The sequence below is a fragment of the Empidonax traillii genome, unplaced genomic scaffold (assembly GCF_003031625.1).
Source record: "Empidonax traillii isolate 1590-97213 ecotype Southwest subspecies unplaced genomic scaffold, ASM303162v1 scaffold723:size436081, whole genome shotgun sequence".
NCBI lineage: Eukaryota > Metazoa > Chordata > Aves > Passeriformes > Tyrannidae > Empidonax > Empidonax traillii.
This window is the reverse complement of record NW_020955916.1, coordinates 171,163-198,285: the sequence shown is the minus strand read 5'-3', so window position 1 is coordinate 198,285 and position 27,123 is coordinate 171,163. Positions and strand designations below refer to the sequence as shown.

The 27,123-nt window shown below is 38.8% G+C and overlaps 1 protein-coding gene across 6 annotated transcripts in view; it reads right to left on the bottom strand.

Annotated features, from left to right (window-relative positions):
• Positions 1-27,123, bottom strand: part of CNKSR2 (connector enhancer of kinase suppressor of Ras 2) — a 210,948-nt gene that overhangs the window by 167,381 nt on the left and 16,444 nt on the right. For all 6 annotated transcript variants that reach the window (XM_027900407.1, XM_027900408.1, XM_027900403.1 and 3 more), the window contains exon 2: positions 5,561-5,724. In XM_027900407.1, coding sequence (XP_027756208.1) covers positions 5,561-5,724 — 164 coding nt within the window. The remainder of the gene's footprint in view (positions 1-5,560; positions 5,725-27,123) is intronic.

Below are 27,123 nucleotides of genomic sequence, written 5' to 3'. Positions count from 1 at the left end.
AGTCTGCTTTTAACTAGGGGGTTTGATTTTTATAAAAGCTCCTTCCAACCCAAACCATGCTATGAGTCTCTGAATAAGGGCATTTATTTCGTACTCACCCAAACCTTCAAAGATTCCAAAGAAATATAAAACAATTAAGAAAAGTATCTAGGATCCATAACTGATTCTTGAGACTGGTGAGAGGAAGGACGTTCACCCTTTGCATACAGACATATTTACTGCCTTTGGCAAACCACAGAGTTTACTGCATTTTGATGTAAAAGATCTGCTAACACATTTTTAATGTGATCTATATGAGCTATCAGAAACCCTTTAATTCCTTAGCTTTATTGATAGAAACCCTTTAATTCCTTAACTTTATTGATCTGGCCATGGACTTCATGATTTCCTTCTCTGCAGTGAAGCCAGCTCAGGTTGAAGACAGGAAGGCGTATGGTATATAAGCAGAACTTCAACTTGCAAAGGGCAGTAGTGAAAAGGGTAAGTAATCCAGTAAATACAAATCTCCATTCTGAAATGAAGTCTTTCCCATTTAGCGCTATGATGAGTAAGTCTAATATTAACTGTTACTGACAAAAGTAGTTTTAAGATCTGACTAGTGATAAGTGCAAAGGAAAAGATTTCTGTGTGAGAAATGGCAGGAAGATGAAATTAAGATAAAAGGTATAATTCTTAAGAGGAATCAAATCATTCATGGGTAAAGTAGGTCTATTTTTTTGCATTCATTTGCATATAAATGTTTTGTGTTAGTGGTAAATTATAAGCAATTTCATGCTGTTAGTGCACACCAATGTTTTCTCTGCCAAATAATAATGCTATTTCATCTGCTGCAATCTTCTAGCTTTATAGATTCAAATATACAGTGTATAATAAATTCCTGTGCATCCATAGCAGATCTAAATAACTAGCATGAAACTAGTATTGAAACCAGTATGCCGTATAAAGCAAAAAAACTGTTTTACTTTATTGTTTAACCAAACTCTATTCTACACAAATGCAGATTCCACAAAGAAGTATTTTGCAAATTTACAGGGACTTACAAAGTTCTTTGCTTATGGAAAACTTCAAAGCATCCAAAAATAATTTGTGAAGTTTTTGGAATATTCTTATCTTTCCAGAACAAAATGTCTTCTATTTTTAAGGTTTCTGTTTGAAAAAATATTTCAGTATGTTCAGAATTAAATGAATCTAATTTAATCTTCATGTAAACAAAATCAACAAGGTATTTTGGAGAAGCAAACAAAAAAAAAAAGAATCCTCATGCATTAAGGCATTGTGGTGATATGTTAGACAAACCAGATAAATTTGTTAGAGATGAAAGAAGCAATGTTCCACTGTGCAGTCTTCAGTCTTTGCATTCTCCAAGCAGTGAGGCAAAGCACCGTGTTTTCAGGGAAAAGTGTGATAACAAGTAGACACAAAATTTAGAGTTTGTGGACACTCAGCAAAATACGGTCATACCCACTTTTGATAAATAAAAATCCATCTCCTGTCAAACAGATGATAGAAAAATAATTATATGTGTTCCTCTGCTTTCTGCAGCCCGGTGAGGTACATCAGGAGCTACAAGACCTCCAGATTCACTCCAAGCCTGAACACTGATACAGTGATCTGATGGAATTATGCAAGTAATCTGTTCTTCATTATGCATTTCTCTTTTTGTAAGCATCACCTCCATCTTTCCTTAATTTACTTTCTGTTGGGGTTGTTCATTCACATCCAGTTTTTAAAGCAACTGTCAAAGAAACAAGGCTCATCACATTTTGTGGACAAAGGTCTGCTACACTATTGTTTGTTTATTGATGAAATGTAAAGCGGTCTTAGACCAGCTTCACTGTCACACTGAAAAGGATCATGTTGAGGCTAAAATCTGAATGGTGATTGTTGGAACTGATGAACAACTGTATGTTTTACAGCCTGGGAGTACTCTGAAGAGAAAATACTGTGGTACCTAACCCAGTACACTTTTTCCTGTATCTCTAGAGCTGGGCATGCAGTTTCTTAGATTACCATTTTCAACCAGTTTTGAGATGTCAATTATTCTGGAGGATTTTCTGAGTATGAATAAAAATGCACATCCCTATGAAGGAAAAATCTACCTGTTGATGCCACCGGTGCAATCTCAACTGCATGCCCCAGTTTAAACAGAAAGGGAAGAACAAGAGACATATTTTGCTGGAAATAAAATAACTCTATGGGCATATATCCATCATGGTGGTTTCTCACTGACTGAAAACCATGCAACAGACTCTTAGCAGCAACAAAATACCATCACAGACCTCATTACTTCTTTCTTTTAAGCAAAAAGAAGATTTCATTTATCTTGCCCTTTCTGACATATGGAGTTTATAAAACACAGAGCTGCACCAAGGCATGATAATCTATTGAACATGCTTCCACACTCAGAGAGAGGTGGGAGACAGGAGAGAGGAAAGAGACAGATCCCATTAATTAGATTGCCTGCTCTCTCCCAGATCACGTTCAGCTTCAGTGAGGTTATGTGGCACGCACACCCCCACCACTATCAGCAAGCATGACCTGTAACAGCAGTAGCAGCTGGGCAAAAACTTTATTCCCCCTTCTCTGAAGCCCCACAGGAAAAGAACACCTGTGAATCTCATACCCTGAATGCTTGCTCTCCTGTCAGGAGCACAGTATGGCAGGCTGGCAGCCAACAGAGACTCTACTAAAGATGGATAGCACAGGCCTCCATTTGTCCTCTGTTCAGCTCACGAACACCGGAGGATCCATTTGTTGCAAGTGCTTATGACAGGAGGAGAATACTGTGAGAGACCACAGCCACCCACCCACCCACCTTCTGTCAAAACTCAGTAAAGAACATCCTTTAAATAGTGCTATCAATCATAACCTGTTCTCAGCCATTACTGTAACAAACAGTTTGTCTGTTTAGCACTGTTCAGTAGCCTCCATCTGGGTTAAGGAGGTGCCATGCTCTCTCCATACCAGTCAGATATGCTTGTTCAGGCTCTCCACTTTCCCCTAGGAAGAAAATGCTGCCCCGTGAACTACAGACAAGCAACATAAGGCAGCTGGTTTGCCCCTTGCCACGTCCACAGCTGACAGGGAAGAAACTGCAAGTAGAAGTCCACCCTTGAAAAATGCTGGGAAGGGGGTCAGGAATAAAACACATCAGCTATCAATACTGCAGAAGCTTTGCTAAGTGAGAGCAACTCTGCAATGGAAGCTCTCCCCTGAAGAGTGGGAACACAGATGAATAGCTGGAGGTGGTTCTGTCCCCTCAGTTGTCCTTAATGCCAAAAACCATTTAGGTTGTCACCCTCTAACTCAGAGAGAATGGGAACGAGAAGCAGAAGCAACAATCCTTTTGTTTTTTAATAATTACTTTTACATCAATCAGGGACTATGCTTGCAAGGCAAAATTAGCTTTACTATTCCTACCCCCTCAATCTCCAGCATACAAACATATGTAAACTCATTTGGATCATACACTTGTAACTCATGCTAAATTCTATTATGAAACCTCTGTCAAACTCCAGTGAAACAGAAAAAAATAATCAGATCATTAAAAAAGCCATAGCATAGTGACTACCTGCATTAGCAGTTATCCTAGACTGGAGTCATAGGCTTAATGCTCTCCTAAACAATACAGCTAATGTCAGAGTCAAATCAGAAAAACAGGCCAGTCCTAACCAGGACAGATACTTACTGATGCAATAAAAAAAGAAAAGCCTGTAAGTATAGGAGCAGTACAGCCAAAAGGATTGCCTCTGAATTAAATTTTCTAAGAGGTTTATCTGATTGGTGAACAATAAATTCAAATTAAGTCCACTAAAATCAATATAACAATCACATTTTGTATCCCCAAGGAGCCATCATGAGCCAATTGTGAGACTGCAAAAACCTCAGCTTAAATTAGAAGATGTGATCTGAACACATGCTATTGTGTTTCAGTGATCAAGGATTCTTTAAGACAAACTCAGAAGAACAGACAACACTATACGTGCAACAATGACCAGGAAGGAGAGACTTGCTGGATGCATTAAGGATGCAGTGTTAGCCTTTCCTACAAATTCCTTATTTTATATTCAGCTTAGTTCCATTCACTTTTGCCTAAGATAAGGGAGCTACAAAGAGTAGTTGTGTTTATTTGTTTAAAGATAACATCTGTAATTACATATTAAGGAAAAAAAAATTCAGCTAATAAACAAGGGATTTTTTTCCGTAAAAATACTTTATTATTCAAAGAACCACAATCTGCCTCTCTTGCGAGACTGGGAAAAATGGTCATCAGTGTTCACCCTAACTTAGGCTTTATTTATCTCAGTTAATTAAAGTATTTTTTTAGGTTTATTAAAGTTTTCTGTTGCATTGTCTGATGAGAAAAGTACTATGTGAATAACTCTCTTATGTTCCCTTCTATGCCAGTAGAAATTTTTATAAGATTGCAACTTCTTCATTATTTAAAAAACAAATTAATGAGTTAACTTATCGCACTGAACTACATTGCAACGTTATTAGAAACACTATTCTAAAGAGAACCTAAGATGTATTTAAAATCAGGTGTCTTCCTTTATGAAAAAGCTTCCCCCCTTTTTTTACTTTATTTTTATACTTTTTATTTCTTTTTTTTCACTCTCTCCTTTCATTACCCCTCACATCTCTCTTCCAAAGATGCAACAACAGGGTATTCACAAAAGCTGCTGCATACGGAGAACCCACAAGCCCTTCTGAAGAGAGTTTTACCATACTATCTTTGATTGCCTCTACCCGGATTCAGCTTTCTAAAAGCTCTTTCTGACGCTTGAAAAAGTAGTGAGCATTAAGAATCCACAAAACACCACTTCAGGCAGTCAAGTACTTCTTAACAGGGCTGTTCACAATCCTGTGAACAGCAGAGAATCCAGATAGTGTGCCCAATCTATCACTAATCTTTATGGGCACACACTAGGAGTTCATAAGAATGGTGAAGTCAGCACCACACCCCTCACCAAGCAGATAATCCCAGTTATGCATGACATGACCTGACTGAAAAGACCATTACCAAAATCCCTCTGTATGCCCCATCAAAAATTTATGTATTATTTACAAATAAGCTAATTATTTGAGTATTTAATCCTTTCTACTGTGAAATACAAGCAGCTATGTTTCATCAAGCTCAAATAATCATCTAAAACATAATTTGCATGAAAGGATCAGTGAAAAATGACATGGTTAATATCAGAACATTTTTTTTGTAAAGGGCAACCGGCACTCAATTGCTTAATTCACATATATAACTGTTTTACATTCCAAACCAAACCCAGACTAGTTTGTTTGTGATTTCAGATAAACTTTCATTCTACAAAGACAGACATGAAAGTCTTAAATCTCTAATACCAATTTATTTAACAAATATCATCCTATCGATACATTTTGCTCTTTATCTTGCCACTGGTGTAAAATGCTAAATTTGTTTGTACATTACATGTGAGGAGTTTCTTGAACTACTTAGATAGTCTTTAGAACTAGCAATTTGAATAGCAAAGTGTGAATATGCAAACACTGTTCACTCCTCCCCACTTTGCCCCAAGAAGTTTACCAGTGCGCAGAGCAAGTCTACTGCTTCCAAGATAAGCTCCTGATGGCCAATTCGTGTGACTCCAAGATCTTCCAGTTCTTGATGAGTAATTCGTAGCAGCTGGTCGCCACTAATCTTCTCCCTCTCAAAGTTCTTTATATATTGCTGCAGACAATCATCAAGACCTTCAACAAAAGGACAGAAGAAGGGAAGACAAAAGTTAGCAACATTCTGTACTGCCACAGGAACTAAAAACAGGCTGGAACCAAAAATCAAGCCAACAGAGAATTGTTGTCTTATCTTTAAGAGAAATATTTTAACATTTAAAAAAATTTTATATTACCCAGAAATCTTAAGATTTGGAAAGCAATGACAGCTATAGTTTTTTCACCTGTGGACAATACTCCTGAACCCCAAAAAAGGCCTGAATCTTTGTAGTGTACTGTGCTATGAATGTCAATCTGGCAGCCCTAATAATAAGTATGTTAGCAATGCCTTCATCACATCTGGAAGGGGAGAGGAGAAGAGGTAACAATGGAAGGGAGGAAGACGTATCCTACCCACAGTGCAGCATATCAACACATGCTATTGATTATTACAGCACTGTAGAAGACTGAAAACAATGGAAAACCTTTGTGCAAGAGACAAATTTTAATGGAATAATGGAAGCATAACTATGTTTAATGCCATAGCTGTCAGTGCCACTTAACTTCCCTTCCAGCATAACTCTGCCATGGTAGTTCACATAAAGAGAGGCTGCTGGAGATGACCTCAGCTGAAACCCAAACCTTCATGGGATGCTTGATTACAGGTCCCCATGCAGTGAAACACAAAATGGCAGTGCCACATCACAGCACCTCTCATACTCCAAAATAACTCACACACTGCTGAGCCACCTGAAAGTTCACAGAACATGCCAGCCTCTAAAACAAGCTGCAAAGAGCTCTAGAGAACAAGAAAGGTGGCAGCACTGCAAATGCCTAAACTAGACCACAACTTCAGCAGCAGATCCAACTGAATGTACCTCAGTTCAGAACCTGTACAGTGTCACAGTACACAAATGCTTACTGAGCATGAAAAGCCACTTATATCAAGATCTGGGTGCACTCCTCAGAACAGAGCAATCTGGGAGAAGAAACAAGCCCATTGTGCCAAAAAATATTGTAAAAGGCCATGCAACACATTTTCTTTGCTCAGGATGTGGCTGAGTGCAGGGTTGTACAGCAGCAGGTCCTGCTTTGAGGCCCACATGTATTCCAGCTATTCAGTTTGATTAACAATCTAACAACACATAGCTGACTACATGTTTTCACCTGCAGAAAACTGCAGAATGTGAGATAATGCATCATGCATCTCTTCCCCATCCATCTTTGCCTAAGAGAGCTAGACCAGTACAGGGAAGCCCCTCAGCATGTGCATCCCTATATCACAGGGATAAGTTAGACTCCTGAGTATTTGGTGGTCAATTTAACATTGGTGTCTGAAGACCTTCTGATGGATCAACATGACTGCTACCGAGTAACAGGACTTGACAAAAACCTGAATACATTAATTTAGCTGATTCTTGAGAGATACCCCCCTCCTCTCTGATTGTCTTCAAACAATCCCTAACGCTGAAAAGACATCTGCACGTTAGGCTGCAAGGAACTGAGAACATTCTTACTTGCTAATCAAAATGTCTGAAAAATCTGAAGATACATGGAGGAGAAAAGATTGATCTGACTGCTGAGCCCCAGTTATCTTATCAGAGCCCCACTTTATAGCATAAAGCTTCTCTGAAACTGGTTTTTTTGCATTTTTGGTTTTCATTCATGCCTTTAAGGGTGTAGCCACACCTCAAAAGAGACTCACATGAGGAACATGGTGCTGCATGCAGGGATGTCCCAGTACCAGGCAAGCCTGTTGTGCCTGGCTCAGCCCTGGGATAAGAGTCAACCATGCTGTCCTTGCTACAACACAGCAGAGCACAAGATTCACAAGGCTTTAACCTCTAGAATTCACACACCAAAAATAAACCACACACAAACATGCTGTAAAACAAACACTCGAGGCTCAAGATACAGGAGAAAGTCCTCAATTCCAGTGGACTTCCAGAACCTGTCGCCTGACTTTCTGCCTAGAAAACAAAGCCACTTAAAGGTCTAGGTTAATCCAGCATTCGAAGCTATGCTTTCCCTTCATTTCCCTTTCTAATCACATAGTTGCTCAAATCATTCTTCAGGAAGGGAATCTTACGGGCTGAAAGTGGAACCATCAGGGAAGACGACCAGCCCAACTGAACAGAGAACTTTCATTGGAACTCAGGGAAAAAGGAAGTTTATGACCTTTAGAAGAAGAGGCAGGAAACTCAGGAGGATTACAGGGATATCATGAGGTTATGTAAGGAGAAAATCAGAGGGGCCAAAGCCCAACTAGAACTTGCATCATAAAAGAAAAAAAAAAAAACATGTTTCTATAAATACATTAGCAACCAAAGGAGGGTTAAGGAGAATCTTCAGCCTTTATTGGATGTGTAAAAATACTGGCTGGATAACTGGGCCCTTAATGAGACAGGTGATGAATGGAGTTACATCCAGCTGTGGGCTGGTCACAAGTGTTCCCCAGGGCTCACTGTTGGGGGTCAGTCATGTTTAAAACCCTTATCGATGATCCAGATGAGGGCACTCTCAGTCACTTTGCAAGTGACCTCAAACTGTGTGAGAGTTGATCTGGTGGAGGGAAGGAAAGCTCTAAAGAAGGATATGGACAGGATGGGTTGACGAGCTGAGGTCAGTTGTATGAGGTTCAACCAGGCCAAGTGCCAGATCCTACACTTGGGTCACAACAACGCCATGCAATGTTCCAGGCTTGGGGAAGAGCAACTGAAAAGCTGGGCAGTGGAAAAAGACCCTGGGAGTGTTGGTCAACAGCGGCTCGTGAGCCAATGTGTGCCCAGGTAGCCTAACCCTACAGCTACCTACAGGTTGTAGTGAGATGGGAGTTGGTCTCTTCTCCCAAGTAAAAAGTGACAGTATGAGAGGAAATGGCCTCAAAGTTGTGCCAGTAGAGGTTCAGATTGAATATTAGAAAAAATTTCCTCATGGAAGGGGTTGTAAAGCACTGGAATAAGCTGCCCAGGGAAGGAATGAAGTCACCATCCCTGGAGGTATTTTACAGATGTGCAGATGTAACACTTAAGGACATGGTTTAGTGGTGGCCTTAGCAGTGCTGGGTTAATGGTTGGACTTGACGATTTTTAAAGGTCTTTTCCAACCTAAATGGTTCCATGATATTATCAAAGCACAAAAAATAGTGATCCATGACTGATCATGCATCACTTCTTGCCACATAGCATGCACACTCAGTGTGACGCACAGGGAAAAGATCTTCGTTTATCTCTTTTTTTCAGACAACATTGCCTCAGAACATTCAGATCATGAGTCCTGAATATTCCCAAGGCCTTTCAACACAATTCCTCAATTTGTCTGAATGCTGCCATCTCTCTCTTCCATGTTAGGCAATGTTCATCATTACTAGCAAGAGACAAGAAGAAATCATAATCAGGTATTCACCTCTGACTAACATCTGAAAGTAAGGCCATTTATCAAGTCACAGTGCTGTAGGAACTCATTCAGACATTTGAATTTAGGTTGCAAAAGGAAATAATTTTTGTCGAATATTCTTGAATCCACTTTACTTGTTCATACACACAAGATACCTGATATGGAAATACCTGACATGAATTATGTGCCTTTTTAATTTATCCATATTTGTACATAATTTTTCCCAAAGCTCTCCTCAGCCCAAGTTTTCCATCTGATATATTAATTTCATGAACTGTTTTACAAGCACAGTCCCATGTATAATGGCATTTATTTTTTGAAAGAAATCAAATATTCTTGACATCAAATATTTCACCTTAAAAAATGTATTAAAAATACACCATAGATGTGCTTTTGCTAAATGACTAAAAATGAGGGCAGTAAGTATTTCTGATATTCCTGAACTAAAGTCCCACATTGATTACATAGACTGCTGAATGAGAATAATAACATTAAAATAATCAACGTCATCAGGCATCAAAAAAATGAATTACCAGCTAAGAGACTAGGAAAACACAAATCCAGAATAAGACATGACAGGTGCACTTAATAAACAGCTACTGACAGATAATTCTAAATAAAGGCATTACTCTTCCTCCTCCTGCTATCTATGTATTTTTGTCATTCAGATGGAATCTAGAAGGATGCATGTAGTTTCTACAGAGTAAGTGAAAAGTTTAAGACAACAAAAATATTACTGACGATTGCTTGACTCACCACTTTCGCAAAAACCACAGCCAGGAAAGAACAAAATAATTTAACCACATGTTGCATGACATTTTCAGAATAACTTGCCACAAATACTTCTCTTTATTCCCTAAACATCATTTTAAAGTAATTTATTTATGTAATTTTATTTCTAAATTAAAGAGCAGCAACTCTTTTTGTAAACAAAACTGTGCACAGATAAGAATTCTTATTATTGACGATAATAATAATAATAATGCAAAATGGCTGCCAGCATTCCTCATCCACACCTTTTGTCCCCAGAGCCTCAGCAGAAAGTTGTTTGCCAGCAGCTGGCCAGACATTGTTGACTTCAAATCAACAGGAGGGAGCTGCAGGGAAAGGCGTTCCCAGCTGATGATGCCATTTAACTTGGGACAGGACAAGATGTACCAAAAAACACCAGGTGCCTGGAGTGGAAGCTAAAGGAAAAGAAAAATTTCTTCAGAGCACTGTCTTTTCCAATATTCCTGCAACTTCAGCATCCCCCTGACCTCAATGTAGTAAGAAATTTTTCTAGCTGTCAAGTTCTGCTCTGCTTCTGCCCCCAGATTCCGTCATATGAGAGGATGTCACCCAGCCCACGTACCACAGGAATCCCAGCAAATAACTCAGGCTGATGCACTATTCCCTGTTCCTGGGCATGGGTGAGATTAAGGTTGACAAGCACCCAGCAGTATTGGATGTTTCAAGAACAGCGGCCAAAGTCCAAAGGTGAGGTTCGTGATTATGTTCCCGATGTGTAAGGCCCCATCGTATATCAAACAGGTTTTGTGATGCCAATACACAAGTAACAGTTTCGTATTCAACAGCTCTGCTTCTCATCCAAAATAATGACAAGATTTTTTGAGTATATATAAAGGCATAGATGTTCTAGTAATAAGAGAGTTAAAGTATGATGGTAGTCCTCTTCCTTTTAAACCTACTCTTTAAAGACAATCATATAGCATAACTTTTTTTTTTTTTTTTTTTTTTTTTTTTTTCTTGAAAAATTCCTGGTCCTGAGTTACACAAATGCCACAGACCTCCGGGGATGTCAGCTCCTCAAGAAGAACTTCCCTGCCCCACATGCTTTCCACCTGAGGTTATCAACCACAGAGTCTGGCAATGCTGTCCAGATTCCATTATACACTCATTACTCGGTGATGAGTGTTTAATTTGAGGGACCTACAAGAGCATTTAAGATGTTGCATTTTATTTGGGCCTACAAGAGCATTTAAGATGTCAATACATTGCCCAATTTTGTCAGCTGGCATATCCCTGAGGTGTTAGATACACAGATGGACTTTTCTGTGCATTAACAGAAAAGGACCAGCTCTTTAAGTCTAAAGCAAGCTCTACCTCACCTGTGGGAATAAACAAATAAAAAACAGCAAACAAGAAAGCTCCTCCAAAAGAAACTGTGCAGAGGAGTCAATGCTTTTAACATTTAAAAAAACCTCCTTTTTAGAAAAGTTTCTCTTGCAAGTAGAACATATTGGAGCTGTTTTTTTCCCCTACTCTGTCATTGAGTTCTACCTTGTATGGGCCTAGTCACAGTTCATTGAATCCCTAACAATTTCTAATGGTTCACAGATGCAAAATTGGACAGATTCCTGCATAATGAATTCCTTTTATTACAACAGCACCATAGAAACTGATCAGGAAATGTTTAATTTTATTTTTTTTTTATTCATATGATTTTCTGGAACAAGATTGCAAGATCCAGCATGACCCTCCAGGGAAATCTTCCATGCCTGCAATCTCTTAACTAATAACACAATGGCACACTTCATGATCACTCTGAGCTATTGTCTTGCTTTGATGTGTGTAACAGGTTGTCTTTTGAAACAAGATAACCAACAAACTCCCCTGTAATTTGGTGTCAGAACAGGTTATGCACATCTGTGGTAATTCAAACTCAAATGAGCATCTCCGTTTAATATATCCTGAGGTTCTGATCCCACAGTCTGCTCCTCCTCTGCAAGCAGTTCAACCTTTTCTCCTACCTCTAAGAGACTAAAAGGTATTGAACCAGACTTTTTATATGGCTAGATCTGAATTAAAATCAGCTGCTCAGACACACATGAGAAGGTACAGTTCTAAAATGGCAACTAGGTATAAAATTATTCCCCAGACTGGTGACAGAAGAATTTTTCTTTAAGATTGGAAAACTACAGTGAAAATAAAAGACCTTGTGTCCTTATCAGCCATCTTTTCAGTTTGTGGTTAAGGAAAAGGTGATGAACATTACAGGTTTAACTATCATACCAGAACCTTTGACAAAGGAGTATTTTTTCTGCTCCCATGGTATATCACAATTGGGACGCAAACTGACAACTTCCCTTGGGAAAGCCTTGTTCTGTAAATTAAGCGTTTACTGAAAAGCAATAGCATACAAACAATCCATGGAATAATTTTGCATGGGACAGAAAGGCACGCAGCTTTCAAACAAATCAAACAAAAACAAACAAAGGCAGGTCTGGGGTGTTTTTTTTTCTTTAATTATAAGGTCAACAAATTCCTCTTTCAATCTGAGCAAAGAGTATCTGAACTTCATCAGTTTTTACACCGTAACAAATACAAATTCAACCTGCAGCACAGAATTTAAGAAGTCATTAAAAAAAAGTAAACTAGAATTCAGTATAAACTGGGCATTTATGTAGCATTATGCAATGCCCTTTCAAATTGTAAACTATTATTTGCAACACTTTTACCTAAACTGGCATGATGGAAGGGACCTCTAAAATCAGTTGTTTTCCCCCTGTTCACTGTAAAATATGCATTAAATTTAAGCCAACTCTACTTAAGGACTGACCACCTTTGAAACTGCACATCAGTCTACTTACTGATCAGTATGTTTCAAACTTAGATGTTCAGCTGAATTCCTGATAAATTAAAACAATTTGCTATGAAATGTGCATTTGCATCTAGGCTTTATTAATCCAGGGCTGGTAGGCTACTGGTCTATTCACTTCAATTATACAAAAACACAAGGTGTAATTATGTCAAAGCAAAAAACTACTCCCTCTCTTCTGTCTCAACCAGGGAGCTGCTCCTGGGCACAGACGCTGCAGGCAGTCCACAGAGGGCAGTTCTGCCCACTCACATTTTCTCCCTAGAACCAGAGCACGAGAGGCAAGACTAGGAAAGGCCAGGTTTCCCCGCAATCCGTACATGGGAGGTGGGCATATGTCCCTCAGTCCTAATGTCACCACAGAAACTGTGAGCAGCCAAGCCAGCCACTTCCCCACCTGAGAGGCAAAGATAATTTTCCTCTGCCCACGTAAGGGATGCTCACATAAGGGATGCTCACTGCTCCAGGGTCTTCAGCACCTCCTGGGCTTCATATGTGACAAACAGATGTCACAGTTATCAGTGCCAAAAGACGGCGCAAAGAACGGAACGTTTCAAGTACGGTGGATGGCAAATGCCTACTGAGGACAGGATGGCCATGAAACAGATACACCCCCTCCCAGAGAAGCACTGCACATAGGATTTCAATAAACCACCAGAAGCAGCTGTCATTGCAGATTGAGAAAACATAATATATTTAAAACTGGAAAAAAAAATCCAACACTTTAATTGCAGGCAGATTTAGGAATGGGTACAGGATTAATGAAAAAAACAATTGCTAAATGCCTGGATTACAGTAGTATTTGCAGAAGAGCTGGACAGCCACTCTATGCACTGTTTATGTGTAGTTTTAGGTGAAAGCCCTTTAACTGCAAAACATAATTGTCCCTCAGTCTATAGAATTATACTGGCTCTTATTCCCTCTCCCCCTCTCTCTGACTATAGCAGAGTTCAAGAGAATTCCAAAAGCATTAAAACCAAACGTTAAAAATTACTGAGATGATCCAAATAATTATTCCCTCAATTATAACATGCATATTCATAGAATATAGTATAAGATTACATGTTTTCCATGTGCAGTTTAGGGTAGATGTATCTTTTACTAGGAACCTTCAACAGTTCACAGTCAAAACATTAGCTGAGAGGTTCTGCTAACAAAAAACTACTATTTTTGGACAAGGAAGGAGAAACAAAACACATTAAAAAACCCACTTTATATACACTGGGTATATACTACTACATTCAGAAAAGTGTGTTAAGTTTGTAAAACGAAGAACTCAAAAGAGAAGATGTGAACGTGAGAAGCAGCAACATAACTCAAAATCAGCCTCTCCCAAAGGTATTACAAATGTCAGGACTGTGTCTACAAGGCCAGAGGTACTGTGTACAGCCATGAGGTGAATAAGGAAGGTGCCACACTGGGATCCTGAAGTGATACAAAAAGTGAGGAATTGAAATAGAAGTATATTTTAGACTTTGTATATTGCTCTGTTCCTTTTAAGGTCCTTGCCAGGAGAAGGACCTGTGGTTAGTCAAAGGAAAAACCACAAGTGAATGAGAAAATGACATTATGCCGGGTGAGAACCTGTTAATCAAAGAGTGTATTTGTGACAGCAATGGATCAAAACAGAAGTTTGAGATTAAATACATACTGTCTCAAGCCACTATGAATTTTTTAATTAAAAATTAAATCCTGCTCAAGGAATCTAACTCTGAAGAGTCTGCTGTTTCTGTGCCTACAGATACACCCTCCTTTTGTGACCCTGGACTCTTACGAGACCTGGATATATTAATTGCATGACCATGTTGGCAATGCATGGCAATTCTGTCCATCAGAAAATTGCAGAAACATCAAGGCTCTGTGGATGATACATCGCTTATCAAAAGCTCTACTTTACAAAGAATTTCACACTGATGAAATTTTCAAAGGGTTTTATTGAAAAAAAGAAAATTAAATTTTAAAAAGAGGACAGAGACCAGAAGCTTACATGTAGAATAATTACAAGCATGATTTAAAGATACACAAGACCAAACTGGGTGCAATGTCCAATAGGGCATATATTCAATAAAATCAGTTAGACTACTTATAATCAGTGTTTATTATGGCAGGTTAGACTTGTTAATTACAAGAATAATATCCAGAGTATTCTGTTTAGCTGTTGATAAATGTAATTATTCATATTTCTCTGGGTGCTTTTTGTTTCCATTATGCCCATCTGTACAGCAAAGCCAAATCTTTATATGAGCACATACAAGTTTTGCAAAGTATTAAAAATCGTAAAACACGGATAACACTGCAACAACCAGTGTCGAGCTGTATTTCTATGAAATTCAAGGGTTTATATCCCTGATTATCAATATTGTTCTCGATGTAAGAGGTTATAATTATTGTTATATTTAGGACTCTTATTACTGGATTACAACAAACACATTGTTCCCCCTACAGCTGTGGCCTTTGCACATGAGAAATGCTGAAGTGTGCTGAAAAGTTAGTGTAGCTGATAATGGCAGCGGAAATCTCTTTGATAGTGGAAGGGAAAGGAGCCAAACAACCCACATCATCATTAAATATCAGGAATCCCTCAAATGAAGCAAATCAAAGGCACACATCCATTTACTCCTGATAAACACAACACTCAACTGCAGGGGCCTATGACAGCCCCAATGGCAACAGGATGAGAAAGTGTCCATTCATGTTCATAATTCAATGTATAAAATGACAGATTAAGCTCAGGGTTAGAAGTTCAGCCCAATACAGGAGGCACCTTGAGATAAACAGGAAACATCTGAGCCAAAACAAGAAGTTCTCCACTAAGCTGTCCAAGCATTATAAAGATTATAAGACCATAAACACCAAATGAAATACTCCCCCAAAATTTCAAGAGGAAAAGCCATCACTGTCTCAATTTTTTCCCTACTTAAATCTATGCCCTTATGATTTTTGCAGCAGCTTTGAGGACAGGATCATACCATCAAAGCTTTGCAAAAAGCAAGAGGCAAAAGTGGCATTGCCACTTTACATGTAATAATACATTTTTATCATACATAGGAATCCAGCCAGTCTAGTCTTATTCAGGGTTCCATAATACTGTACAAAGTAACATACAAGGAGACATGGTCCTGACCCAAGAAACTCTATAAACTTCTCTTTCTCCATGAAATTCAAGCTGGCTAGCTAATAAAGACAAATCCCTCAACAGCTACTTTTATTTCTACTCTTTTTCACTTTGCAGTTTTCATACTCTTACAATCATCTCCCCATTCTTCACATGTACTCCATTTTGCAGAGCACCTCAGGAAAGGGAAGTCTTCTCGGATTCAATCAATGTTTAACTTTTTCCTCGAAGTAGCACATTTCTGCTCCAATTATCACAAGTAAACCAGGATACATTGCACCTATCTTAGCATATAGACGTTTTTCAACCAGCATTATAAAATTAGGGATCTAAATATCATTAACTAACATTTATTTGATTTATGTTTTAACAGATTTCTTTGTTTGTTTTTTAAAATTTAAAATGCTACCATTTTTCTCCTCTAAAATATTTCCTTGTACAACAGCTGTCTGCTGTAGGGATTTGATGTTTCATAAAAATTTGCAACTATACATTAGAATATAAGGAGGAACTTTATTACTAATTGGATCCCCCTACAATACAAAGCAACACACGAATCAGCTCAACAAAAAATTTTTCTCAGAAGTGTCCTTCTGACTTTAGAGTTTCTAGAGGTTTATCTTTGTACTAACACAAAGCAATTTTACAATATTAAAACACAGCTTATCACCAAACAAACAATATTCTGGTGCCTGCAAACAGAGGTTACACCACTGGTTCACATGGGAAAAACAGCTGTCCATCTAAGAACAGCGTGTGACTTTATTACTTCTCCAACACATTTCTCAAGCAAGCATTGAGCATTAATGACATTAGAAGAGGCTGAAGCGAGTACCACCAGGTTCAAGCACACTACTAGTGTAGCAGTGGCAGAGCTGGGAAGGGTTGGCAAGGGCACAGTCCTCCCAAAGCAAACCAGCCCTCCATCTGTCCCAGCCCTGGGCTACAGCTGCACATCTCCAACTGCAACTGCGCTAATGTGCAACACCTGCCCCCTAAACAATTATCCCCCACATAGCAATGACAAACTATCAAATTCCCAAATATGACTGTGAGCATTGAAATGCAACCACCATATTCCCTAAGGATAGGAGGCTTGGTCTAAATAGGTGTGGTATTGGCTTCTTAAACAGTTTAGAAAGGGGCTAATGCTGAAAGATTCCCTCAGGACTTAATTTATGAAAGTCTTAATTTCCCATAGCTTTTCACTGTCTCCCATGATTATTTGCAGCTGTGCTTCACACTGCATGAATATAGGAAGTGCAAAGCCATCAAATGTACAAGCATTCAGCAGGCAGGACAGGAGGGAAGTTTTCTTCCAACTCTGAGTGAACTCCCTCCCATTCATTATTCCTTCTCGCAACGCCCATGCAATTCCCAGGCTCGAAGCTCTCTTTAGCAGGAGTTTGCACAATTCAGCACAGTGTGAGACTTGGGATGGTTTTAGAATTGTGGGCAGAAAAAGCTGTGCATCCCCCTCCACATGACAAAGAAACATCTGTAACTTAACACTGGTCAAATACTTTGATATGTGTAGGAGTGTCTTGAAGAAGAAAGGGAAAGCTATACTTCTAATATTCCTCATTTCCAGCATTTCACATACGATACTGCAGTAACCATCCCACACCTCTGCAAAATACAAATGAATCATATATTACAGGCAAAAAGCAAGTATAATGTTAGACAGTCAGAAGAAGTTTATGTAAGCCAAGCAGATCCCTGGCATTAACCAAGTGAGTAAATAAGTACTGGTTGTTCTTTCAAATGCCTTCCCATGTTTGCATTTTTACAGCGTGCTCTGGAGCAGCCACATTAAACACAGTTGTTGTTACATGAAGGGCCCTCCTCCTCTTCCTCCCTCACATGGGCTAATATATGCTATTACACAAAATAGTCAAATAACCCCTCCAACAGTCTTTATTATAGTCCTTCACCGTGAAAACCAGCTTCACTGCCAAGAATTTATTATGCCAGAAAGCATCCTTCTGGCACAGGCTGGAACTCTGTGTCCCTGAACAAAATAATACAACAGTTGTTGAAGCTTTCCTTTACCTCCGTACTTTACAATGTCTCCCACCCACTGAAGAAATCTGTTAATGGTTCAGATAAAGTTTTGAGACTTATTTGGTGATGTCCTCACACAGGGTCTGGAGATTTGATGCAGCCCAGCAGCATTGTTAAAGGCAAGGCAATTCACTTTGCAAGAGGAAAAATTCTGTAGTTTTGATAAACTTACATTGAACCTCTCTCTGAAGCAACAAGGGACAAGATGCTAGGCTTGGTTGGGAGTGCTTATATGATGACTTCATCCATGCTCCTAATTACTCTTCCTTCCCTTACATTTGATTTTCCTTTTAATACCAGCAAAATCATCCAGTGTTCACTGGCTCTATCTGTCTCCTCTCAGGAAGGATTTCAGAATTAAGATAGAACCCTAATGACATCAACCATAATTGGACAGAATATGTTCAAATTACTTTACAAACAGTCCTACAAGTACAGCTTTATTACATTCCAATATGCACAGATCCAGACTATGTTAAGAAGTCAAAACATTTTGTTTTTAAGCTTCTTGGCTAACACAATCTGCTTCAAACTATATCCAAAGTAGAGAGGTTTGCGTAAGAGTACATGCAAGGATAACTTGACATGCCTGCTCTTCCCCTCTTTTCTTCTCTATCATTAAAAGAGAGGAACGCACCCCATAATTTAAAATCTATAATATGAACTGCAAGCCTGTAAGGTGGGAGTGCAAACCACCTAACTGAATCACAGCAAAATATATTTGTTCAGGTTTTATTTTCTTTGGCAATATACTTTTCAAAATAATGTTGTCGGTTTCATCTAAGCTGTAAATACATAAAAATTAAAAAACAAAATCTGTTGAAGTGACAATCTAAGTTACACTTTAGTTAGTTTCTCATTTTGCACAATCACTCACTCATACAATTTATCATTGTGAGCAAAAAGTAGTAACTAGGAATTAGACTCTTCAAAGACTGCATTAATCTACAGTGACACGTTAGTCTCTCAAGTCTTGTCAGTGTTATATCTCCAGGAAAGAGAAATGAACGTTCACATGGAAAGTAATGTGTGCATGTGACACACAAAAATAATAACAATTTGTTTTTAATGATAAACTGCACAGCACTAAATTAATGATATAAAACCTGTCCCTGAAGCTCTTTTCCCAAAGACAAGATTAGCTACTTCATTGAATATTAATATTACACACTAGATACACTCGTGCAAAATGATGCCATTTAATGTTATTAACATTTTATAGTGCACACATACGCACACAATTTGAACACCTAATGCTGGGAACCCAAAGAATAACCTGAAATCCCCATGCTTTCCACGCTTGCAGGCAACACTGACAACCATCTACAGCGAGGTGGAAGATGCACACCATGCTCAACCTTCCAAGTAATTTATGGATAAGGAGGCCAGAAACATCACAGAAAGCATGCCACCAGTGAGAGTTCTACTCATATAGAGTCCTCCAGAAGGCACCACAAGGTAAGTGATGCTCTCCTGCATTTTCCTTAGCTGTACTGACTGACAAACAGCCTTGCCCCAAGCCCCATGGAAGGCTTGGCAAACAACCAGAGTTGAGATTCAATGGCAGCTGCAGTTCCACAATCTCTGGTTTATTGCTGACGTAGCTTATCAGATAGAAGGAAAAAAATACATGTAAAGTTTTATCATTGAAATAATTCTGAGTTTGTGTTCCCTTTGTGTGATCTTCATCCTCTATTCTCCAATAGCCCTGGCTAGTAGAACAAAATACTTGTATCAGTCAGCATGGGATAAAGTGTCTCAATTATGGATATTCCTGTCCATTTCCAAAAGACATCACCAAGAGGTAAATGCTGTTTAACACTTTCTATGCTAGCTGGATATAGCCAACTGTATTGTTCCATTAATTAGTTTTGTTCCATTACCTGATGCCCATTTAAGCATTATTTATATTGAAAAGTGCTGGAGAGGGTGTGTCAGCATAAAAATTCCAAGTATTTTGTTAGCATCTCATCTAGATCTAACCAAAAGCCAGAGAAATAATAAGAAAAACAAAAACCAAAAAGGTACAAGAAAATACCTGAATTTTCACTCTCATGAGTTTAAGGACTTGCTATATGTATTAATTTTTTTACTGAGTGAGAGACCCCTTATTCTATACTTATTCTTAAATGTGTACCTGAAATAAGAGGTTGGATAGATATAATATCAAGCAGTTGTAAAATCTGAATGAATTAATAATAATTACTATTTTGATCATATTAGTTCTGGGTGATTTTGCCTTCCTCCTTGTGGTTTAAGACTGAAGGAAATGATTGCCCCTGTTACCTGCCACAAACTCCTCTGTTCTCATTAAAAACAAACTTTCTGGAGCTGAGTGAGACTTGAAGAGTGGGGTTTTTTGGAAAAACAGAGGACGTCTCTAGTTCCAAGCACCTGCTCTAAGGTATGAAACACATCATTTCCAAATGCCAACCAAATGCCAGCCACGTATTTATCAGCTGTGTTCTGATCCTGTACTGCATCACATGCATCCTAGTGCTTATTATTGTTTCAGTCGTCTGTTAAGAAACAGCAATACCTTAAAGCTCCTAGGTCTTTTAGAATCTCTTTCCTAACCTGAACTATTTCAGAAACAACAGGCCTTTTAATAATAAGGCATGCATGAAGTTAAGCACTGGTAGAGAGGAAATGACAATTCTAATGCCTATATAGATAAGGTGCAATTCTCCTACTCCTGCGTGGTTCTGCTCTGATGAAGCCCCCTCAGAGCTGGTTCTTTGCATAATGACCAGTTTCACAACTGTAATAAGGAGATAAGTGGAAAACTGAAAAGTATCTGAAGCTTTAATATTAATAGCTTAGTATCAAAATTTCCACAAGTTATTGATATATTTTGAAAATAAAAATACTGGACATGCAGATTTTTGGGACAGTACTTTTCAACAAGCAAACAAACCCCAAATTTTAGGGCAAAAACTATGAGCAGCAGGAGATTCCGGAGACTTTTGTGGTTTTGCGACATACTGCTCCATCACCTCAGGTAGCCTTTCCTGCAGCCAAATAATAGGACTCCTCCCTGAAGAGCACTGCCTTCTACCCAGTTGTCCTATTTTCAGCTCAACCTGCAGTTTTCTGATCTGCAGGCCACTGGACTAAACAAGTACTATGCTTTCTGCACAGCAACAAGAAATTAGATGGCAACCTCTGAGCACCAGTGATGCAATCCTCAATAAATAAAAAATTGTAATACTGCTTAAAATACCCTGGCATGACACTCTGCCTGTAAGGCTATATGACCAACTTATGGCTACCATCAGGCAAGAAAATCTCAACTACAGGGAAGATTTTTGCAAGAACCACAACCACCATCTTCAGCAGATGGGCATGGAGATTTTGTTAAGATTCCTGTTTGGAGAAGCCATCTTACCACCAAGCTAGAGCCTGCACAAAGACCAGGTTAAGTTTTACCTCTGTCAGCATCATCCCCCTTTATTCCTTTCCCAGGAATACCACCAGCAAACATTCTCCTCAGCACATCTGTTACTCCACCAGCCCAACTCGCTCCCTCTTTTCTTTATCTCCTCCTCATACTCTTTGCAGCTAAACAGGAATGGGAAAATCATTTTATTCTAGCATCCATTTTTCATCCTTCTCTCCCTCCATAGCTCCAAAGTCAGCATCTCCTGCAGCACATAGCTTTCCTAAGTGGCAGCAGACTGACAAGAGCCTCAAAGACTTAGCTGCTGCACAAAAGCTGCTGCTAACATCAGCAAAGCCACCCAGAAAGGACATTACTGGTTCCCCCTCAATGCTGTTACTTGGAAAATCTGTGACTAGCAACAGAGGTATCAGAGGCATCTTTCAAATACCAAGCTAGCAACGTGTTGTGCTAGAACCCGAAAGAAAGTTATATTTGTTCCACATAAAAATGCAAACTCTGAGCAGCCTGTAGAGATCCTCCCTCCTTAAAAGCAGAACTGCATCTCCACCATTTGGAGAGAATTATATAAGCCAGTCTTTGTCAGACAGAGCAGTGCTTTGACCTCCAAGTATTCAACAGAAGATCCTGTTAATGAAATACTTTTAACCCACATCATTCAGGTAGGGAGCAGCTCACTAACATGTGACTCACAAAGTCTGAGCACCACATTGGGTGGTTGGGCCCGTCTTCTCTGACACAACTTGACACTTCAGTCATATGTTAAGCTCTGAAGCATCTGTTCCATAATAAACTGTTTTATGCTTGCCAAGAACCTAAGCAGTGTGTTTTTGGATGAGTATTGCTAAGTTGCAAACCATAATTTAATATTCATCTGACATTGATGGTGACCCAACATTTAATGGAGCTTAATGCTCTTCTGATGCCACTGATTAAATTACTGCTCAGTAGTCCAGTTTCATAATCTACAATATGCAAGGAAGCAAGACAGATATACAGGCACTGTCTCCTCTCACATCAGTGAATCAGTTTAATGGCAGGGAAGAGTTCCCTAATTGAAGTTATAGGTAAGTACACCATAGTGCACCATTTGTCAATACAGAATTTTCTTCAGATGCTTTAAGCTAATTTTATTATTATGAAAAACCGAAGCACGAATTATTCCCAAGCACAAGGGGAAAATACGGGTAAAAGCTTCGACCCAGCATGTGCAATGACTTCATAACGTCCTGAGCACTGTCCAGGAAACTCAGTCCTCCGGCCAACAGGAGTTTCTATTCATTTTCTCCCCACTAGGTTGTTTAACAGTTTGGTCACCGCTTAGACGCAGCTGTGCAAACAATCTTTCAGTGTTTGACCTGATGTTATCGAATTCCATCCCAAAGCGTCTCTCCTCTTCTTTCTGCACATAGGATGAGGAAGGCTAATTTGGACACAGAGGATTAGAGGCTTTCACAGCCCAACTTAAAATCATTAGATCCCAAAATTTTCAAAATAATTATATCAAGTAAATTAACAAGTTTAAATGTATACCAAAGACACTTGGTAGCAACAGTACTTTCTAAATCCTCTCAAAGTCTATTCCCATCTTGAGGAAAAAAACACTCTGTGAATGCCTAGACATTTTAAAACAATTAGAAGCAATTAAACAAACACAATGAGAAAGCAATGTTTTAAAAATGCCTTGTATGAGAACAAGTAGAAAAAGTTTATGAGGCTACAGGCATAAAAAAACAACAAAAGCTTTTTTTAGCTTCCCAGAAAGTAAACCTTTCATTCCAGATAAAACAGAGAAACCATGTCAGTACACAAGCACTTTTACAGGACTATTCATTATTACATTATTTTCACAGCTACTGGCAACCCAAAAACATACCACCCTCAATAAAGTAACTAAGGAAAAACTATGTGCAAATCAAATGCTAGCACAAATGCAATATTAAAGCAGGGGAAATAAAAAAGTCAAAGTCAGAAAATCCCCAGAGTAAGCTCTCCGAGGTATATGCACCACAGCTACACTGTATTTCTCAAATATGGGCCTCATTTCTGAGACCATCCACGATTTTAACTTCAAGCCAGTGAATACTCCTACCAAAACTAGAGCAGATCACACTGATGTTTTATGTAAGCATGCTTGCACATCTTCTCAGGTGATGAAGCTTTAGTTCTACCAGAAAGTTGTGGAACTACTCATGTCCTTTCAGATGTCAGCAGGAAGAGAATAAATAATTTCATTGATATTTTGGAAGGTATAAACATCAGACTAAGTATGTCCTTCACAGTCTCTCTCAGAAAACAACGTCATTAACTTATAATATTGTGGAAAATCCCAAAGGCATCAGCACTTGCAGAGATTTTTCAAAAAGCTTTCTCATTAAACACACATTATTAAACCATGTTACTATATAAAATATATTCCAAATTTAATTCTGATACAGTTTTATACAACCATAGGGCCTCTTGCCTTCTTCCTTCATTTTAGCTTTAATACTGGTAAAATAACTCAATTCTAACTTTTTACGAATTTGTTCTGCAAGAATTTTCCATGTTATGCATGAAAAAAAAATCAGCAAAGGTTTTGAACATTCAGTAGCTGATCAAATTTCAAAGATTTAATCTCTGCATAGAATCGCAAAATCTAATATACTGTCCACAGGAGGAAGCTTGCCAGCCCAAACCTGCACTGAAATCTCAAGAATCAGGGTCCCTGATGTCTCCCCTGTGAGGTGCTCGTAACAGTTTAGGGTTTCTGAGACCTTCAGACACTTTGCCAAGGACAAAAATATTTTTAGGATTCTACAAGCTCTGAAGTATATACAATCCTCCTTCCCTTTTGCAAAGAAATATTTTCTATATTGTCAAGCTCATAAAATTTTTAATTCTAGTAATTACTGACCTCTTTTTGTTTGCATCTTACTTTTCAATTTCACCATCCCCCACTGTTTACCACTAAAGTTACACTTCAGCCACACCTGCAAAGAGGTTGTTTTTCCTGCATGAAAGAAGCTAAGCTCCAGAGAGAAGAAAATTTTCTTCTGCAAACCCAGTCCTCATCACTCAGCATCCTCTAAATGCCAGCAGGAAAATTTACCCCACTGGCATGCAGGAAAAACATAACAAGGGATTGGTTTTTCTGTGGTCAGATTTTCACCGTAAACTTTATCATTCCACATTTACAGGAAGAAAATGTCTGTTTTTCCTGCATCTCAGTTCTTCCTAAGACCTTTGACTGTGGGACTCATCACCTGCAGTCCACTGTCTTTCTCCACAGGCAGCTGAGGCAAGGAGAAAGAAGTATGTCCCAGCCCAGTCCCAACTCACCCTTACAAGCAGAAACACCACCTATGAGTCACCTCTCTCTCATCCCCAAATTCCACGTACAAACCCACCGCTATTCCTCCCCTTTCCATGCCTTGAAATGCACATTATTTTAAGTCTCTCACTGCAAAGGGACTGCAGAAGTCTTCTGACACGGCTTGGGCAGGTCTTGCCCATTTAGAAGAGCAAAAGGGAAGGATAAGGGTTGATTAGCAAAGTTTCACTGGTATTTTCCATGGCATTCCCTTCAGAGCTCCCTGGAACATACTATTAAAAATGGGTGTTTATTTTTAATCTTTTACATATTCTGTACTTCTAGAATACAAGTAGTTACATGAAAAATTATTTTGATTAAATTCTGATTTTGGGCAAAGGAACAGATCTTGATTTAAGAAAAAGGTCCCACAATTATGCATCCCCGAAGGAATGAGCTGTTTTATTTTGCTGTTATTTTGAACCTTTTGAACATGAGACTGAAAACATGGTAAAAGACTGTGCTTCAGTATTTTGAGGATTTCTGAGGCTTATAAATTTTCCTTTAATCTATAATTGAGAGAGCTCCTTTCCAAACTTAGTCAGAAGGCTATTCCAAATAGGTTTTTTAATAGCTAACTAGTACTAGGGAAGAAAAAGCAATCCAATGAGTGTGTCACTGTTAACAGACTCAGAGTTGCATCACACTTATATTTCATTAAATAGTAGACCTTTAGAAGATGAGAAATCAGTAGTTTCAATCACGAGTAAAAATTCTACCTTTGCACCACACACTAAAAATGCCCAAACATTTAGAGGGAGTAAAAGGGCATCTTCCAGGCTGCTACATGACACGTAGAATTATTATGTTACTATTTCAAGAGTTTAAAAACATTATTTCAGGGAGAAAAATATGTAGTTTCCTTAGGCCAGTAATCTCAATGTTTGAAATTGCTGCATCCCAAGTAAAACTGTTAAAGTACAATTTTCACTTAATTACAATTTTTTTTAAAAGCATTGCACTAGTGACTACTGCTAACAAGAAAAGACATGGTGATTAAACGTTTCATGTCCTTTAATAGCTATACTGAAGTGTTAATGAGTGTTCCAAACATGACAGAACTGTCAATTGTTACAGAGCTTCTCACTGCACAGTAGAGCAATGAATAAACCTGACTCTTTTGCTTTGCTTGAATCAGAACCAGAACATCGCAGACCTGCTAGCTGAAGTGCTGGTGACACAGAGTTACTCTTTATAGGACCGTCTTCCACCTGTCTTTCCAGGTGTCTCTACTCATGCCTACCCACTGACAAGGCTTTCTCATTTCCCCCTGCTCTGCACAGTCCACACTTTTGTACAAGCGCAGCCACCAATTTCAGAAACCTACCTCTAATTAAAGCACAGTATTAACACCACCACCACCCCCCTCCCCGTGCCTTCTACAGAGTAACCAACCCGAGAGAAATTTCTTTGTTAACTGTGAGACTTTGCCACGCCCTTTCTTTGGATGCAGGCCTGTCTCGTGCCAGGCAATTTCAACCCCGGTGAGCACAACAATAATCCATGAACGCTGCAGGAAGGCTCAGGGCCATGGCAAGAGATGCCTCCACCCCGGCCCACTGGTGGCTCTGGTGCAGTGACCCTGCTACACACACCTTGCTCGCACATCAGCAGCTCGGTGCCCGCATCAGTAACTGCCAAAGTAAGAGCCAGGAAGACCTTCTTTTAATCCCTCTACCAAGAGTTTAAAAACATCTCCATTTGCTCTTCCTGTAACCTGCTTTTGGCCTATGGTAAATGCCATAAGCATTTGTCATCATAATTTACCATTAGAAAATAAAACAAGAAAATTGGTGTACAGTTTATGCAAGACATGTCACATTAGTTACTTTGGTTTTCTGTAATTTCTATGTCATGCTGCTTTTCCTACCAGTCTTGATCTCTTAATATCATCATTTCTTTCATGCAAACTCAGAAACAGAAATGGTTTAGTCTCAAACTGCAAGATAATGTCATTTCAAATTTCCCTTAAGCAAGCCCATAAATACCCTTCAAAACATTCCTTTAAAAGCCATCCCAAATACTGGTGCAAATAAAAGCTAGAACTTACCAGAATGTCAGCATTTACTATCACTACTAATAATGAGTACCCTTGAGGACCTCAGCTGATATTTTGAGCATCTTTTAACACATGAACATACTGTACAGACTCACCAAATGATCTGGTACACATCTTTTTATGGCACTTCTAAAAATTCTTGAAGTCCTATTATGACCAGACTCACAACTGGTGACTTACTGGGCAGCGTGTATGAAGCCCCACATGCCTTTGGCATAACTGGGATGCAGATTCAGCCACTTCAAAACCATGGACCAGTGTTTTGTCAAAGCTCTGAAATTTCTCATACAGCTTCAAGGTACGTCAATGGTTTTGGTGGTATATTTGTTTATTTTTCATCAGCATAAATTTGTTTTCCAGTTCTCACTTATCAATGTAACAAAATTATGTGCTGTGCAAGATCAAAGTAGACTTACAGGTTATGCCAGGCAGAAATTTTACACCAAAAGAT